Source organism: Elgaria multicarinata, chromosome 1, assembly GCF_023053635.1.
Source record: "Elgaria multicarinata webbii isolate HBS135686 ecotype San Diego chromosome 1, rElgMul1.1.pri, whole genome shotgun sequence".
Lineage (NCBI taxonomy): Eukaryota > Metazoa > Chordata > Lepidosauria > Squamata > Anguidae > Elgaria > Elgaria multicarinata.
Window position 1 is genome coordinate 39,392,237 of NC_086171.1, and position 18,971 is coordinate 39,411,207.

The 18,971-nt window shown below is 44.5% G+C and overlaps 1 protein-coding gene across 1 annotated transcript in view; it reads right to left on the reverse strand.

The window, feature by feature from the left end:
• Positions 1–18,971, reverse strand: part of LOC134398778 (sodium channel protein type 5 subunit alpha-like) — a 297,293-nt gene that overhangs the window by 98,583 nt on the left and 179,739 nt on the right. Inside the window, exon 16 of the mRNA XM_063126285.1 lies at positions 13,074–13,544. Coding sequence (XP_062982355.1) covers positions 13,074–13,544 — 471 coding nt within the window. The remainder of the gene's footprint in view (positions 1–13,073; positions 13,545–18,971) is intronic.

The window sequence follows — 18,971 nt, forward strand, 5'->3', positions numbered from 1 at the left end:
TGGGAATTGTGCAAATTGCCTTTCCCAACACCAGGACACCAGGTTGTGAAAGGCTTCCCCAAAATGATGTTGGGTCTGGGGAGTTGGGAAGGATGCAAAATGGTGGCCAGAGTTACTGCTGTCACCACTTGCACCCCCCCCCCAAAAAAAAAAAACTTGTGGGAGGTGCGGGGAGAAAGAAACTGTGCTATTACCACTGCTAATGGTGAACTCCAAGAAACTGTAGAGATAATTTATCCCCCACACCTGCCTCCTGGTGAAATGCCAGTTTCTCTGCCTAGAAAAAGGGTGAGGAATTTCAGGAGGCTGTTTGCGCACAGCTCTACTTTGAATGGCAGATATTCAGGGAGTCCCCCAGTAGATGAAATGATGTGGAAAATGCTCTGCGAATTTAGAACAGCCTTCCTCAACCTGGGGCGCTCCAGATGTGTTGGACTGCATCTCCCAGAATGCCCCAGCCTGGGGCATTCTGGGAGTTGTAGTCCAACACATCTGGAGCGCCCCAGGTTGAGGAAGGCTGATTTAGAAGGTTAAACAAATGTATATAACAGACTCAAGACATATATTGTTTTTTGTATTTGTGTTTTTAGATTGTTGGTTGTTTTTATGCTCTTCATGATTTTAATTTTTGTGAACCGCCCAGAGAGCTTCGGCTACTGGGCGGTATAAAAATGAAATAAATAAATAAATAAATAAATAAATAAATAAATAAGACATAGGAACATAGGAAGTGGGTCAGACCATTGGTCCATCTAGCTCAATACTGTCGACACTGACTGGCAGCCATGGCTCTCCAGGATTTCAGGCGAGGAACTTTTTCTGCCCTATCTGTAGATGTCGGGGATCCACTCACTTACAGGGCTTCTGTCTTGCCAGGATTCCATCTTTACCACTGGAGCTATGGCCCCTCCCTGTGGGCACTTATTCTGTGTTTGTTGTTTTGTGGCTCCGAAACAGCATAAACTGCTTGAATCATGCACATTCTCTCTCTCTCTCTCACACACACACAATTTGATTATTTCTGAGTGGCAGTGTGACTTCTCCCAAAGGCAGAAATTGTGTCAAATGTTCATTTCTGAGCAAAGTTTTGCTCTGGGGAGAAACGGGGGTCCTGGATATAGTGCCCGGTAGATCATGACTGACTTATAGACTGGTTTCGGCATTTGTCCAAATGCATGTTGCCAAATGACCGATGTCTGATCTCGCTCCTTTGAGTACCGTGACTTTTTATGACCATTTGTTTTGCTGCTTTGGCCTTCTAGTGCTTCTCAGACCTCCGGCACAGGACCCATGTCGTCTTGTCCAGAAGAAGCCCCAAGAAATCTCTGAGGATTCTACAGCTGCTATTCCTCACAATGGTGAAAATAAGTGACAGCAGAAAACACACACACACACACACACACACACACTCACAGATCTTAATTAGAAGGAAAGCTTTAACAGGAATACAGAGCTAAAGGACATCCTAGGGAGAGGGAAGATATGACAGAAGTGTACAAAATGATGCATGGTGAGGAGAATGTTGCTAGGCAGGCATTTTTCTCCCCCTCTCAAAATACTAGAACCCAGGGTCATCCCATGAAACTGATTGGTGGGAGATCCAGGACAAATAAAAGGAAGGACTTCTTCACATGATGCATAGTTAAATTTGGGAATTCGCTACCACGAGATGTAGTGATGGCCACCAATTTGGATGGCTTTAAAAGGAGGTTGGAGAAATTCCTGGAGGAGAAGGCTATCATGGCTACTAGCCCTGATGGTTGTGCGCTATCCCCAGTATTCGAGGCAGCAAGCTTGTGTACACCAGTTGCTGGGGAACATGGGTGGGAGGGTGCTGTTTCACCTGTGTCCTGCTTTCTTGATCCCTGGCTGATGGCTGGTTGGTCACTGTGTGAACAGAGTGCTGGACTAGATGGACCCTCGGTCTGATCCAGCATGGCACTTCTGATGTTCTTAATTTTATATTCACTGCATTTGTCTGTGTTGTGGCTGGCTGGGAAATGCTTGGAGATGTAGCCCAGCCCTCTTTGTATCTGGTCCCTCCAGTATAGCTCCTGCAGCTATAACTGTTGTGATGAAGAGGGAACTTCACCAGGTGCTGCATAAATAAAAATGACACCTGCTGAAATTCCCTTTTCTGTACAACTGTTAAAGCTAGAAGGGCCCTGTCCTAGGGTGACCCTATGAAAAGGAGGACAGGGCTCCTGTATCTTTAACAGTGGCATAGAAAAGGGAATTTCAGCAGGTGTCATTTGTATATATGGGGAACCTGGTGAAATTCCCTCTTCATCAAAGCAGTTAAAAGTGCAGGAGCTATACTAGAGTGACCAGATTTAAAAGAGGGCAGGGCACCTGCAGCTTTAAATGTTGTGATGAAGAGGAAATTTCACCAGGTTCCCCATATATACAAATGACACCTGCTGAAATTTCCTTTTCAATACAACTGTTAAAGATACAGGAGCCCTGTCTTCCTTTGCATATGGTCACCCTACCTGTCCTCCTTTCCATATGTTCACCCTATATGTACCACTGCCTTTCCGTGCCCTGCAAAATCGCAGTAGCCCAAAGCGGAAGCAGAACGGAGCAAGGCTTTTAAAAACAAACCATCCAAGGATTTGTGTGCACACATGCGTGCCGGAATTAGAAGTTACATTTGTCTGCTTTAGAGAAGTGCGAGGGCTTTCCCTCACAGCAGCCGGCAGCTCGTTCATGTCCATATGACCCAATTAGTCAGCCCATCATAACAAATGTATCAAGGCAACTTCCAAAGATGAGTGAGCAAACGCTGCATCTTTCGCACAGCCCTTGCGCACTGTGTTCCAAAGAATGCTTATGAAATAGAACCACACAAAGGCTGTCATGTTATTTTTATTTCTCTCTCTCTCTCTCTCTCTCTCTCATATATCTATATCTATATCAGAATAGCCATCATACCACACAGAAGGTGTGAGCCAAAATCTGTGAATCCTGCTTTTATACCCCATTTATTATGTTTCCTAGATCTCTAAATTGCTTTAAGAGAAAACTGTTGACAAGATGATCTGCAACAATTCAAAAGGTCAAATGAAAACAAACCATACTAAATATTGGAGGAGAGCAGAGGGCAACACAATAAAAGCAAACATTTAAAATAACATCAAAATCTGTAAAAACAGATTTTTCACTGAATTGCAAACATCCAAAGGAATAAGAAGCATTTTCACTTGCCTATGAAAGGAGTCCTGAGAAGAACAATCCACAACTCCAGAGCAACCAACACAAGACTAATGGTAGGTGACCATCAAATCTCCTGGTCAGTGCAATCCTATGAATGTTCATTCAGAAATACATTCCACTTTATTAAGTGGGGGTTTACTTCTAAGTAACTGAGCATAACATTACAGTCTAAAGCAACATTCTCCAACCTGCTACCCTCCAGATACGTTGGACTGCAATTCCATCTTTCCCAGACAGCATGGACATGGAATGATGGGAGTTGCAGACCAATACATCCTGAAAGCTCCAGGTTGGAGAAGGCAAGGCTAAAGGAAAGAATGTGGAGCATGGCCTCACAAGTCGATCTTATGGACCAGGGGGTAGGGGAATGGGAGTTCACGTGGAATGGATGCTTCTTGAGAACTTTTAGACCAACCATGAGCTGATACACCCAACCACTCTTCTTTTCTTCTTATCCATCATCATCATCATCATTGTGACTCTATGGAAAGGAGGACAGGGCTCCTGTATCTTTAACATTTGCATAGAAAAGGGTATTTCAGCAGGTGTCCTTTTGTATGCATACAGTATCTGTTCAAATTCCCTCTTCATCGCAACAGTTAAAGCTGCAGGAGCTATACTGGAGTGACCAGATATAAAAGAAGGCAGGGCTCCTTCTTCTTGCAAGGAACCCAAGGTGGCTTACACAGTCCTCCTCTCCATTTTATTCTCTCAGTACCACCCTGTCAGTTAGGTGAGGCTGAGAGTCAGTGACTGGTCCAAAGTCACCCAGTGAGCTTCCATGGCCAAGTGGGGACTAGAACCCAGATCTCCTGAGTCTCAGCACAAGACTCTAATCACTACACCACACTTGGCAATAGAGCTGAGCAATAAAGCAATGTAAGGGCAATACAGCTAAGGAAGTGGCCCACCGTGGGCCCGGTTTCTGGTTTAGCCCAATGCTGCAAATGTTTTTTAAACAAGGATTTTTAATTTTTGCAACGGAGCATGAAACCAGCAGCTGTAGCTGGATGAGCACAGGGAGACCTGCGTTCAAATCCCTGCCATGCTACAAAGATAACTAAAGGCCTAGCATAGGGTGACCAACTGTCAGGATTTCCCCGGATTTGTCCTGGTTTTTGTTCTTTCCATGGTGTCAGGGGGGATTTTCTATAATTTTCAATAATGTCCTGGAATGACACACCTTCCCCTTTAAGGCTGCCATTAGCATGGTAGGAGGGAGTGACATGCTTTCTTGAGGCACATCATTCCCCCACCCCGAGCTCCAATTGAGGTCTTAAAGGGGAAAGTGGGTCATTCGTGGACATTATAGAAAAGGCCCCAATTGGAGTGGATGGTGGTGGTGCAGAATGAAATCCTTTCCCCTCCTCCACTCCAATCGGGTTCCTTAAGGTGGCGGGGGAATAACATACTTTCTGCAGGACTCAGAAAGCTGCTTCCCCACACACACACTAGGTGTCCTCTTTTTTGGTTTCCCAAATATGGTCACCCTAGGAGAATGTAACACACAGAGTATAGCAAAAGCTTCAAAGTACAGCAAAACCTACAAAAGTAGGAGTGAGTGAAGTTAATTTCAGATACATTGAATCTCTCACTTGTTCTTTATTTCAGAGATTTGTCTTAAATGTGTGCTGTAAAATCAGATATGTGACCAAGGCTATGTTCGGGTGGGCCCGCCCCCTTGGTGCTGGACACGCCCCCTTGGGGGCGACCATGTTGTCCTCCTTTTTGGTTTCCAAAATATGGTCACCCTAGCCTAGCATTACATAAAGGCCTAGCATTAAAGGTCTCGCCTAGCAAAACTAAAGGCTTAGCATTAAAGACAACAAGTAGGGTGACCATATGAAAAGGAGGACAGGGCTCCTGTATCTTTAACAGTTGTATTGAAAAGGTAATTTCAGCAGGTGTCATTTGTATGCATGTTGCACCTGGTGAAATTCCCTCTTCATCACCACAGTAAAAGCTGCAGGAGCTGTACTAGAGTGACCAGATTTAAAAGAGGGCAGGGCACTGTGGTGATGAAGAGGAAATTTCACCAGGTTCTCCATATACACAAAGGATACCTGCTGAAATTCTCTTTTCTATGCAACTGTTAAAGATACAGGAGCCCCGCCCTCCTTTTCATATGGTCACCCTACTCTAACTTAATATTGCCTATGTTTCCTGACATGCAAAGCAGGTGCTCTGCTTCTGAGCTCTCCAAACAGAGGAATAAGAGACATGGAGCTGCAGCTATTCTGTGGCCCTAGTATAGTATTATTGTTTGCAAAGAGTGCTGAAAAGTCTCCCCAAAGGGAAGGTGTTTTGGGGGTGCTGCCAAAGACATGAATGGAAAAGCTATGAGTCCTTTTCACTCTGTTCAAGTAAACGTATCTCTTCCAGTGCTCTCTTCCTACTTACACACGGGATGTAAGTAGGAAGAGAGGCCTACTTACATCCCGTGTGAGTACAGAGGCCAGTACAGAGGCCTGCTCCATTGTTGCACAGCTCAAGTTGGCACTTGTCCAGCAAGGTTAGCTGCGGCCCAGCACTGGGGATAATAGAAATGCCCGTGGAAATTAAAAAATTCTTCTCAGTTAAACTCCACACCTCTCTGTAGCGGGAGAAATGTTATCCTGCCATCTGAACTTTCAGATTGCTACGCTCAACAGCATAATAGGCACAGCTTTCTCAAAGTCCTAAGGGTTTCTTTCCGACTCAATTCCTGGCCTGTTTGTTACGAGCATTATCTGATGCTCTTCACTGGAGTGGGAGTTTGGATAGATTGAAACTTGAGGGGGGAAAATGGTTGCGGGTGTTCGCTGTCTCAGAGAGCTGCACAAAAGTACAGCGTGAAGGGCAGCCGTTGGGCCCAGCCACACCCAATGGACCATCAAGCACAGAATACATCTTGAGAATGGCAGCTTTGTTTTGAAAGTTTGCAGAATTTCATCTGCAACAAACATGTTTCTAGTCCTCATGGGTGTGGGCAATGGCTGCTGAAATCGAAGAAGGCAGGGAGGGGTGCTGGACCAAGATTTTTGCTGGCAGTGGGGGAGGGAGGCGGCAGGCCATAGGTCTAGCAGAATTCGTTAAAATTGTGAAATAAGGACAGAAATCATGCAAATCTGCCCAGTTTACATAATACTTACAGACAATTGAAATTAGTTTCTTGGGATCGAATTTGAATCATTTTAGCGTTGGGAATTCACCAAGCCATTGAAACGCTAAAAAGTTTAGCTTTAGGCTAAAATATGCTGGTATTTTGTGCATGTGCCGATTTGCCTTCAGCCCTGCCTGCCACAGGAATGTGTCCCCTGAGCGCTTCTCTGAAATTCTGAAAGGGGTTCTTCTGCACCTCTGTGCTAGGTTTTCCAGATGATGTGCCTCAACCTTCCCTGCGAAATGCCCACCACAATTATGTCCATACTCACTGCAGGGCTGTCGCAATAGAATGTTGTGTGAGTTGTCACTTTGCAACTTAATTATGGGGAAACATTCAGCCGGGAGTCCGGCTCTAATTTTTTTTGGAAGTAACGGTTAATATAGGCCTTCCACTAGCCTCTTTAAAACAGATTGCAGGCCACGAGACTGTTCTTCCATCTAGCAACCTAACAAGCAGCTGCTTCAAGTGCAGGTTGAGATTCATAGAAGTTTTGACAGACATGTTGTGCCACCAACAATGAGACCCAGCGACTAAGAAGCCCCGAAGCAAAACATCTCCCAAAGGCAACAATCTCCTAGCAGAGTCTTTGGGTGGGATGGAAAAAGGTGCCATTAATCGGTTCCATTAAACACCCCTTGGCAAACCTGAATCAAACAGGGCTCTTTAGTGGGCTTTGGTAATGGATCGTTTATGTTGAGCCATGCTTTGGGGGAACTGTGGCAACCGGTACATCAGCATTCTGAGCTCCTTGGGGTAATAGGTTAATCACATTGGCAAGCGGCCTTGTAATAAGATGGATTCCTCTCCGTGTATGGGGAATAGCTCTTTTGCTCTGGACTTCCCTCCGCATATATCTGAATTTCTTTTGCCTGCCCTGATTTATATCAGCAGTGACTCCTGAGACAAATCTACTTCGTTACAGAAATCCCCCTGGGAAAGAATCTGGGGGCAGAATGGTGGGTTTCTCTGTGATGGATGTCAGGCAGGAATATTCATTAAGAAACGCAGACCCATCTACCCACTTTGCCTCATTTCTTGGGTGAATGACAGCAAATCCTACCTGCGGAAGGAAGCAATGCAGAGATCCGGTGCAACCGCCCTGTTGTGAAGGCTGAATTCAAGCCATGCTTTGTAAGCGACTCTTATTTCTTTATGGTCTTACGAATTTCTTCTTGAATCTTTTGAATTTGATACTAGGTTAGATTCTGTCTGGAGATGGCCTACAAACCAGGAACCCATGGCTCTGGGCACAACTACCGTATTTCTTCGATTCTAAGACGCACTTTTCCCCCTAAATAAACAGCTCTAAAAATGGAGTGTGTCTTAGAATCGATGGCGTCTTAGAATCGAAGAAATACGGTATGTGATCTGCTGATACAGCTTGAAACATCTTTCTGGACAGTCAAGGTTTCTCGGCCACTAGAACATAAAAACATAAGTGTCATGCTGGATCAGACCACGGGTCCATCTAGTCCAGCACTCTGTTCACAAAGTGGCCAACCAGCCATCGGTCAAGGACCAACAAAGCAGGACACGGTGCAACAGCAGTCTCCCACCCATGTTCCCCAGCAACTGGTGCACAAAGGCCTACAGCCTCGGATACTGGAGGTAGCACATAGCCATCAGGGCTAGTAGCCATTGATAGCCTTCTCCTCCAGGAATTTATCCAACCCCCTTTTAAAGGCACCCAGATTGAATTCCACAATTTAACTATGTGATGTGTGAAGAAGTCCTTCCTTTTATTTATCCTGAATCTCCCACCAGACTGAGATTCAGTGGTGAGCAGAGACTGGCTTTTTCACCAGGGTGCAACACTCTCCCAGGGGAAGCTCACCTGGTACCAACTTTGCTATCCTTTTGGTGACCTGATTTATTTTAATCTGCAGCTGTATTTTTGTTTTATCTAAGAGTATGCTACAGCGGCTGTTTTTAAAACAGTGCTTGTTTTATGCTTTATTGTTAGCTAAACAAACAAACACTTTCTGTTCTCCATTCTGATGACATTTCTTTTTCCTCCTGTGGTTATGTGAGATGGCTCCGTGCCTTCCTCTTCCCACTGCCAGGAACAGAAGTAAATCTGCTAATGGAGCCATACAAAAACAAACAAAATAACCCAACCAAGAGCAATCAAGATGTTAGATTTGTTTCTCTTATCAGACAGATGTAGGAATGCCGACAAAGATCCGCTGCTGGAGGTTGGAGAGATAAGTATTAATTAATGCCGTACAGAATACGGCGTGTTGGCCAGCAGTCAACAAGCACGTAGGCTCGAGACAGCAGATGAGTAAAAAAAAAAAAAAGGGCTTTCCTACAATATGTTCAAACTCCTTGCCTAGAACCAACTTTAAAACAAAAAGAAAGAAAAACACTCTATATAATCATAGAGTCATAGAATAGCAGAGTTGGAAGGGGCCTACAAGGCCATCGAGTGGGCACCGGGTTGGCGACATCTATACTAAAGCAACCAATAGCAACCAGGTTGGCGACATCTATACTAAAGCAACCAATAGCAACCGGGTTCATAGAATCATAGAATCATAGAATAGCAGAGTTGGAAGGGGCCTACAAGGCCATCGAGTCCAACCCCCTGCTCAATGCAGGAATCCATCCTAAAGCATCCCTGACAGATGCTTGTCCAGCTGCCTCTTGAAGGCCTCTAGTGTGGGAGAGCCCACAACCTCCCTAGGTAACTGATTCCATTGTCGTACTGCTCTAACAGTCAGGAAGTTTTTCCTGATGTCCAGCTGGAATCTGGCTTCCTTTAACTTGAGTCCATTATTCCGTGTCCTGCACTCTGGGAGGATCGAGAAGAGATCCTCCCAGAGAATCGAAATGCAAGCCAGCATCCAGAGCAGTGACATCATTCTACCCAGCCAATAATATCAACCATCACTACCAAAGTCACTGGGTTTCCCTCAACAAAGGATTTCTTGCAGTAGATGAAGCTATTCTGGAGGGTGATGGAGCCGGGCAGGGGAGCAGTAAGGAGACGGTGACACATATATTTCAAAGGAAATAATAACTCATTACTAGGAGGGATTCTTTGATCGTACAACTATTAGGAATATTTTAGGGATGCTTACTGTTTTGTATTTGGACACAAAAAAGAGAGGCCATGTGAGAGGGCTGGTGTGAGAAAAAACAACACACACACACATATACACTGCTTTGAGTAACAACTGTGAAGTGTACAATGAAAAAATAAATACTGATTCTCTGTTATGGATTCCCACTTCTATTATTATTATTATTATTATTATTATTATTATTATTATTATTATTATTTACATTTATATACCACCACCCCCAATAGCTGAAGCTCTCTGGGCGGTTTACAAAAGTTAAAACCAGTGAACATTAAAAAGAAATATACAAAATTTTAAACCATAAAAAGCATTAAATACAAACAAAAACAGACAATATCCATTTAAAAACAACTACTCCGGGGTCAGTTAAAAAACTCAGCATATGCTGTTTAACACTGTTAAATGCTTCTTTCCAAACAAGAGACAAACAAGCGTGGTTCACTGAGCTGCCCCCACCCCCACCCCCACCCCGGTAGTTTTCAAAAAGTGGGGTGCATCTGAGAAGAAACATTAAACTGGGTGATATAGTGGGCAGGGTGTTGAACGCAGGAATCCTGGCTGAAAATCCTTTCTCATCTGTGGTTGCTGCCTGTTTTAGATTTAGCAGGCCAATACAGATAGCTGGGGTACAAAGCACGTGCATCTGGTCTCAGCTGAGCATGTATATGCTTGGACTTATCTCTGGCTACTCTCACTGCTTCCATTGCTTCTCGCTTTCAAATGCTAAATTATAAGCCACTTGAACCAGGGACGTCATCTTTGCTTTCTTTGCTCACGCTGTAAAGTGCCAGGTACATTCATAGCTCTGGATAAATAAACAATGGCATGCACATAAACAACCCCTGTAGGCTGGTGGCTCCGATATCAGTGGGGCAATTAATCTGCTCCGGTTTTCAGTCTAGGGTGACCCTATGAAAAGGAGGACAGGGCTCCTGTATCTTTAACAGATGCATAGAAAAGGGAATTTCAGCAGGTGTCATTTGTAGGCATGCAGCACCTGGTGAAATTCCCTCTTCCTCACAACAGTTAGAGCTGCAGGAGCCCTGCCCTCTTTTGTATCTGGTCACGCTAGGCAGGGCTCCTGCAGCTTTAACTATTGTGATGAAGAGGAGGTTTCACCAGGTGCTACATGCCTACAAATGACACCAGCTGAAATTCCCTATTCAATGCAACTGTTAAAGATACAGGAGCCCTGTCCTCCTTTCCATAGGGTCACCCTATTTCAGTCAGAACTGTAAAGGAGCTATCCAAGATGGATAGCTCCTTTACAGTTCTGACTGAAATCTGGAGCAGAGTCACCACACTACTGACATTGGAGCCCCAGCCTCCACATCTGGTGCTCACAAACAGCAGATGAGGTGGGGCAACTATTATTGGATTGAGCCGATGCAGGACCTAGTATATGGCAGGACTCGATGTCTGAACACATCCTATAGTGGGAAACAGTCATGGTACATGAAGGCCTAATGCAGGGAGTGTAAGCAGAACTGGACTCCCTGTCCCTGCCCACAATGTCACCTTCTCTCCCACCACCACCCTCCACAGCCATGCACTGGACACTGACCCCTGCCAAGGGGCATCTGCTTGTATCCACTCAAAACATCTAGCTCTGGCAGCCCAACCCTTAAATTATGCACTGTTGTTCATGTTTTTCTTCGTCACCAGAACTGCACAGCTTTTGGAACGGTTCTCTCAAAGGCTTTAAAATAACGTGAATAAAAAGAGACTCCAATCTGAACCAGAATCAAGGGTTCGATCCAAGCCGTTGGAATTTGCATGGACTGCAAATTCTATGAAATCAAGCCCAAGGCTGTATAATGAATGGTAATCTATGACTGCAGAATTAGGACAGCGGTCTTCAAACTGTGCTCTGTGGTTATTCATAAGGGGTTCAGTGTAACGGGGACACAGATGGACAAACCCATCAGAGTTCTGTGGCGAGGAGATGCGAAATGGTGGATGAGTTGCCCACCATTCCTGATCTTCTGGTGTTGGTTTGCAACTCTCAGCTCATACAAGGTCGCTAGCCAGGCCCATTGGGCCAAGCCATTGCTCTATTAGAATGGAGTGCATATCATAGGTCCAAATGTGTTGGATTATTACTCCCATCATCCCCACCCAACGTGGCCAATGCTGGCTGGGAACCCTGGGAATAGCAGTCCAGCACATCTGGAGGGGACCAGGTTGGGAAGACTGGAGTAAGCAGACAGAACTAATGACACGTTGGCCCTTTCAGCCATTGCTCACGTCAAAATTTGCCAAAATGTGGCTATAAGAGAATCCCCAAATGTCTTTTCCCTCTTCTCCTTTGGCATGCATATGCCTGGGTTCCGGTCTTACACACAGTCAGCGTTCACACAGTAAACACAAACGCAAACACTGTCTGGAGATGAGAAATGCTGTGACAACTCCCACTTCAGTGCACAAGATTCTATTCTATCCAGCATCTCCCAAGATGGCTAAAGCACATGAAGTTGTCAAAAAGGAAGGCAAGATTAGGGACTCGTTTGCTGTCTTGTCTTCCTAGAAAACATGCTTCCGGAATCAGCTTGTACCAAGTAATATTTCAGCCTCTGGGGTTCCTTGAAAAGAATTTCGCCACTCTGAAGTCTCAAGGAGACAGACAGAACCAAGACACTTCTCAGCTTTCATACATAGAGGCTTTCCTGCATTTTATGATTTATGCACATCGCCGTTTCTACAGTAGTGGTTCTCAAACATAAAGCATTCACAAGATATATGAAACTGACTCACAATAAGATAACCTCTTTCCTTGCCGCCAAAAACATAATAAATGCCCATCTCTTACTTTGCAAAGGCAGAACTACAATCCAGAACTACAATCCCCAGGATTCCCTAGGGAGAGGAAATTACTGCTAAATTAAACCAGTATTGGGTAGATATGCCATTGCAGGACACAATCACAAATATTCCTCTCAGTAATGTACAAAGAGGAGTTTATCTTAAAAGAATATTCAAATTCAGCACTTATGTCTTCAGATATAATGAAATATTGAGCCATGGGCAATACTGTAATTTATGGCCATAACTAGACCTAAGGTTTATCCCTGGATCGTCCAGGGGTCAAACCTGTTCATGTAGGTGACACACAGGGGATCCAGTGTTCAGGCAGGGGCAAACCCTGGATGATCCCAGGATAAACCTTAGGTCTAGCTGTGGCCTATGTTAGATGGCCATATCTTTGCAGCTATTCATGGCTGGCCCATCCATAGTATGGCTGCCATGTGTAGCTCAGGCAGCCAGGAACCTGAGGCACTCCTGAAAGCTGTGAACGTAGCTATTGCATAGGTTCAGGACCATATTACAGTATCTTCTTCCCATGATGGAGTATTGCCTGCTCCATGGCTCAGTAGACTTGAGAACACTTCCACCCCATAGCATGGGGTAGAGATATGTGCTATAGGATGAGCTAGAGTGGCACTTTCTTATACCCAGTGGTGCTCAAGCTAGGACTTTGGGGCAGATGTCTGGGTTCCCACTCAACAGCATGAGCAGGAGGGCCTCCAAATATAGTCAGGTTGGCTTACTACATCTCAAGAATCAACTCAAGAATACCCCCCGCTTCATAAGATGAAACCCAATGAGGTAATTCCACAGGAGTTTACCTGGTCTGTTTCCGTGAATGTGCTCTGCTCATCATCTTCAATATCCGACTCTCCCACCGCAATGGGGACACAGATGGACAGGTTTGGGTTGGTCATGAAGTCATCATTGTGGTCATTGGCCACCTGTTGCTTCGGCCTGTTCCTTTCAGCCCCGTCATCGAAGATGTGGTTCTCCTTGTGGTTCTCCTCTTCTTTGCCAAACTCCATGGCAGTGTGGTTGTTGATGCAGTTGTGAACGACGGCCGGGTTCTGGGCCACGAGCTTCATCATGGCCTTCTTCTCAGCAGTCGCCTTTGGCTGCCGAAGGACGCTGCAGCAGAAATCCCACATTGCGCGCTTGACGTAGTTAAGCCCCCTGTTGATGCGTGCAAACGCAAGCTGCAGGTTGTTCATCTCCCCGTCCTCGTCTGGGGCGGAAAGGTTATCGGCACTAAACGAGCTCAACAATAAGGCAAGGAAGAGGTTCAGCACCTGAAATGAAATGCAGCTGGGTTAATCACCCTGAATGTTAACATTCATGCATTCACATTCATTCATATTGGGAATTTATATATTCTCCATAGCATCATTCCAAGTTAATAATAGCCTAGGATGGGCAAAAGGAAAGACTTCTCCATACTGTGTGGAATTAACCAATGCTGGGGTCTGAGATTTAGATGGCTTCTTAAAAGAACATCTGAGGCCCAGAAGAAAATGTTGCAATGTGAATTGCATCTGTTCGGCGTCCTAGTCACTCTATTTTGTACACACACACACACACACACACAAACACACACACATGGATCAGATGTTCCTTTTTTCTCTCTGCAACAGTAAGGCAGCACTTCTGTGCCCACTGAGCATGCTCAGTTTTCCTTGGACTCTGCTCCACTTTGGTTTCTGTGAATTGGTGACACTATTATACTTAATCCCATCTACATTCAGTTCTGGGATCTCTTCTCAATCATCCCTGAGTGCAGGACATGGAATAATGGGCTCAAGTTACAGGAAGCCAGATTCCAGCTGGACATCAGGAAAAACTTCCTAACTGTTAGAGCAGGAGTACCAATTCCCTAGGGAAGTTGTGGGCTCTCCCACCTGGGAGGCATTTAAGAGGCAGCTGGACAACCATCTGTCAGGGATGCTTTAAGGTGGATTCCGGCATTGAGCAACTCTACTATTCTATAATTGTATGTCTATGTACAACTCTCAGTTCCATCCTTGGGCATCTCAGTGTGAACCAGGAAGTGAGTATTCTGACAATAAGATGGTTCTTTCTACACTTTATTAATATCTATATGTCTCCTCCTTCCATCCTCTTTTCCAGCTAGTTCCATTCTATTTCTTTCCCCACTCCATTGTCAGATTTTTCACTTCTCTTTTTCACTAAACAGGCTTTGCCACTGAATTATTATGGTGATGTTTGGTTCCCCCCCCACCCGGGTTTTTTCTCTAATCGTTCTTGTCTAATAATTTTTAGCGCCTTTGCAAATTTCAGGGTTGCCTCAAGTGTGCTGCTGCTACCTTTCTCTTGTGAGGTTTTGACACCAACTCTATGAGCACAGGAAGACTTGAAAAGGGAATAGATGCAATGATTAGACAAGTTCATAGGTGATAGGGTCTACCAATGGCTGTTAGCCATGACAACTAAATGGAATCTTCAAATATAGGGATGTGTGGGAAATTTGCTCCTTCATGGCTCTGTCTAAACAGATTTACCCAATTTGGACCTCACGGACCTACAATTTGCAGTCAGAAATCCATACATTTCTGAGCTTGCAATGCTTTCTGCAAAACAAACAAGCAAATGCATTTGACAACATGCACCCATTTGAAAAATCTGTAAAGACTAGTGTGTGCATTTTCAAAATGTACACAAACACACATTATAGATTTTATTTAACAATCATTTAGTCAATAGGTGCAGGCTTCCAAAAATGTGCATGTTTAAGCACACACAAATGCATACATGAATGTATACATTAAAAAAGAGGGGGGACATATTTTCTTATATACTGTATTTTCTGGCGTATAAGACTACTTTTTAACCCAGGAAAATCTTCTCAAAAGTTGGGGGTCGTCTTATACGCCCAGTATAAGATGACTTTTTAACCCAGGAAAATCTTCTCAAAAGTTGGGGGTTGTCTTATACGCCCAGTCGTCTTATACACCGGAAAATACGGTATTTTAAAAGAAATATCTGCAAGCTCATGAGGAAACAGTACAGAAGAAGCTTGACCTCAAAAACCAATCTCAGCAAGAGCACAAATGACAGCTCTGTCTCCATATACGCTACAGAGGATTATCAAACGCTAGAGAAAGATAACACAGGATGGGTGGATTTCATCTTCATGTCCTGCTTGTGAATATCCTGGGAAGGGGAGAACCTATCTGTCCACCACTGGAAACAGAAAGTTGGAGTAGATGGACCTCAAACTGATTCAGCCAGGAAATTCTTATCTTCATGGATGGGGATTGACTCCAGGTCTTCCAGATCCAAGCCATACCCTCTTGTCACAGTACATTTACAACATCACTTACGTCTAAAAATAAATAAATCCTAATGCTTACGAGACGGAATACATGGGACCTAGCATTCCATTGGAAATTAAGAATATGATAGCCGTCAAATATGGAATCTCATGGACTTATAAGCCAGTGAAATATCTAGGTATTAGGCTAACTTCAGAGATAGATAAACTATATCAGTGTAACTATCAGCCTTTATTTGACTCTATTGCTACAGATTTATTTATTTATTTATTTAAAAAATGGTCCTCCATGGGAATTTCAGGGATGGGCAGAGTAGCTATTATCAAAATGAATGTTATACTATGGATATTGCTCATTTTTGAAGTTATGATGATACCAGTACCATTAAAAACATTAAAAAATACTAATAGGGCAGGTTTTTTGAGCTCATTCCCAAGACTGTCTTGTCTTATTGATTGTATGGAAGTGACTCTGGGAGCCATTTTGGCTGAGCGGTGGTGTAAAAATGCTTGAAATCAGGGGTGTGGAACCTCTGGCCCAAGGGCAAAATCTGGCCTTCTAGGGGTTCCCCAGAAAGCCACTCCCCCTTCCCCTGGTCCCATCCCTGTTCACCCAACCACTGTTCGATTGGTGATTTCCCAGCATTTGTGCGGTTTTTCCCCATTCTGAAAAGTTGAAATGTTTCTCCGAAGGCTTCCTTACTGGCAGCTAGAGCTTTATGTGAAAATATGCTGGTATTTTTGGCCATTCCCCTTCAGCCTTTGACCCTACCATGACTGGAATGTGCCCCCCCCCCAAACTTCTCCAAAATGGAATTTCACCCTTGGGCAGAAAGAAGTTCTGCATTCCTACTTTAAATGAATAAATGAAGGTTGCAAGGCCAATTTTTTATTGTTATCATGGCACCTGGATGGCACATCTAGGAAAACGGAGTATAGTAAAATTTAACATTTCACCATAAGCACACAATGTACACACATAACTCACCCGCTCATAGGTTCTCACAGGAGAGAAGGGGAAAGGCCATTTCTCATGACCTGCCCAAATCCCTGCCCAATCGCTCCTCCACCATGCTCCTTGATGTCCACCATTTGGGAATTGAATGACCCACTTTAGGGCATCCCTGACATATGGCGAGAGAACGCCTTCTAGCATCATAATCATAGCCCTGCCTATGCAGAGTTAATGGAAGTGCTTTCAAAATTACATGCTTTAAAGAGAAAGGCAGGGTGTGTGTTTCTGTTTTTGTACTGTTATAGTCATATCGAATAGCACATCTAACATAAATGACATGCAGTTGTTCAGGAACGGGAAATTGATCAGCCTTCAAACACAAACAACTTCTCTAGAATGCATCCATGTATATCAAAAGAAGCAGAACCCAGTCCCCATATTATAGCATGTTAGAAATACTGATGATGCGTTATGCATAGTCTGATTCTACATAGAACAAACATTCTACCAGTATAAAGTGGGAGGGGGGATTTCTGCTCTATTCCATTGCAGTTGTAAAAACGCAGTTAACTGTTCTTATTGTAGTTTATTGTAGTCTCTCCTGTTATTTGATGATGTATTCTTTACTACTTTCTTCAAGCTCAACATAAAGAAACAGTTTAATATACAACATCTGGTCAAGTATTCTGTTGCTGCTATCTTTCTCTCTGCTAAATAAAAGTGATAAATCTCCCATGAAACATGAAGAGATATGTCACATATAACTTCTAACAGATAGATAGATAGATAGATAGATAGATAGATAGATAGATAGATAGATAGATAGAGTTTCTAATATAGCAACCAACCCACCCTTCCTTGAGTGGTGTCAGGATGAGGGCTGGTCTCCCTAGCATGGATTCTGAATCGGACTTGGAGGAGGATGAAGAAGACCAGTCAAGAGAGGAAGTATGGGAGGAAATTCTCCAAGACTCTCCAGGAGTCAAGGAGGAATCTTCCCAGGAGCTTATCAAACAGGAGGCCCAGGTTCAGAGATCAACTTCCCCCATCTCCCCACCTCTGATGGGAACTCAGGCCATGGCTAGACCAGGCCTATATCTCGGGATCATGGCTGTACATCCAAATGAAACACTGGGGATACCGGGAGCAGGCCGGGACAACCCCTCCATTTGCTCGGGATAATCCTTAGGTCTAGCTAAGGCCTCAGTCTTTGTCGGAGAGGGGGGAGCATTGGAATTGATAGATCCCAGAATCCACCAGAGGGTTGAGCTGGTGGGACTGAGAGGAAATGGGAGGGAATCCGTTAGACTAGCCACATGGCAGAGGTTGCAGCTTGAAGACCCCCCTGAAGGAGTTAAAGCTGCAGGAGCCCTGCCCTCTTTTCGGTTACTTCAAGTTCTGAATGTGCTGAAGAACATCTATGGAGAGCATTGGTGGAAAAAGCTGAATTTCAGACTATATCACAAACGTCTCATTTACGTTGCAATGCATTATTTATTGTAAGTCGCTCTGAGTTTATATGAGGAAAGTGGGGTCAACGTTTTAAAAGGAACCATAAGTAAGTCCATTTGATTTATTCATGTATTGCATTTCTTCCTTCCCCCCTCCCCCACACTGCCTTCTGGCCATAAAAAAATCGGCCCTCAAACAGCTGACAAGAAGGACAATATTTTTTATTCCAAACAGCAATATGAATCAATATAAAACTAAGAAATACCCTGAATGCAAGTTCAGCAAACGGATTTTTGAAACGAGACATTCTTCATGGCCCCTTTGAAGATCGGCAGGGAACAGGTTGATCATACCTCTGCTGGGGGCAGATTCCAGAAGGAGGGTTCTAGGGCAGAAAATACCCTGCTTCTTGCTGGCACCCTGTGGGCGTTTGCTGGATTAGACATTGAGAAGAGGACTTTACCAAGAGATCCGGGGATATGGGGAGTTGCATGGGAAAAGGTGCACCCTGGGATACCTAAAGAGATGGCCTCTTACAGCCATCGTAAGGCGCCCAAAGTGCTTTGAAGTGGTGCTTTGCAAACTTCGACGGAGCGACTGCATCAAGCCATGCCTGGCGGTGACCTGGCTGGCTTCACTCAACCCTTGCATGGGAAAGGCGAGTGGTTAGAAGAACGCTGGTGAAGGCCACCTCCGTGCATTACCTTCACCTTGAGACACCAAGTCTCCAGTTGGCTTTCCTAACAGGTAAAGCTAGGGCCAGGTGAAACTGGCTCACTCAAGGCACCTCCCCCCAGTGCTGCCCAGTATCTGGGCGTGAGAGGGGTGAAAGAGGGGGTGGCCCTGGCCCCACCCACTTTGGCCTGTGTCCTCCCCTCCTCCCCTCCATGACCTTTCCTGATACAAGCATGGCCTGCGGCCAAAATATCTTCCCCACCCCTGCCATAGTCGACAAAAGCAGAGAACTTTATGGGTCCACACACCAAATTCCAGGCTGGATCCCATGTATACAGAATAGGA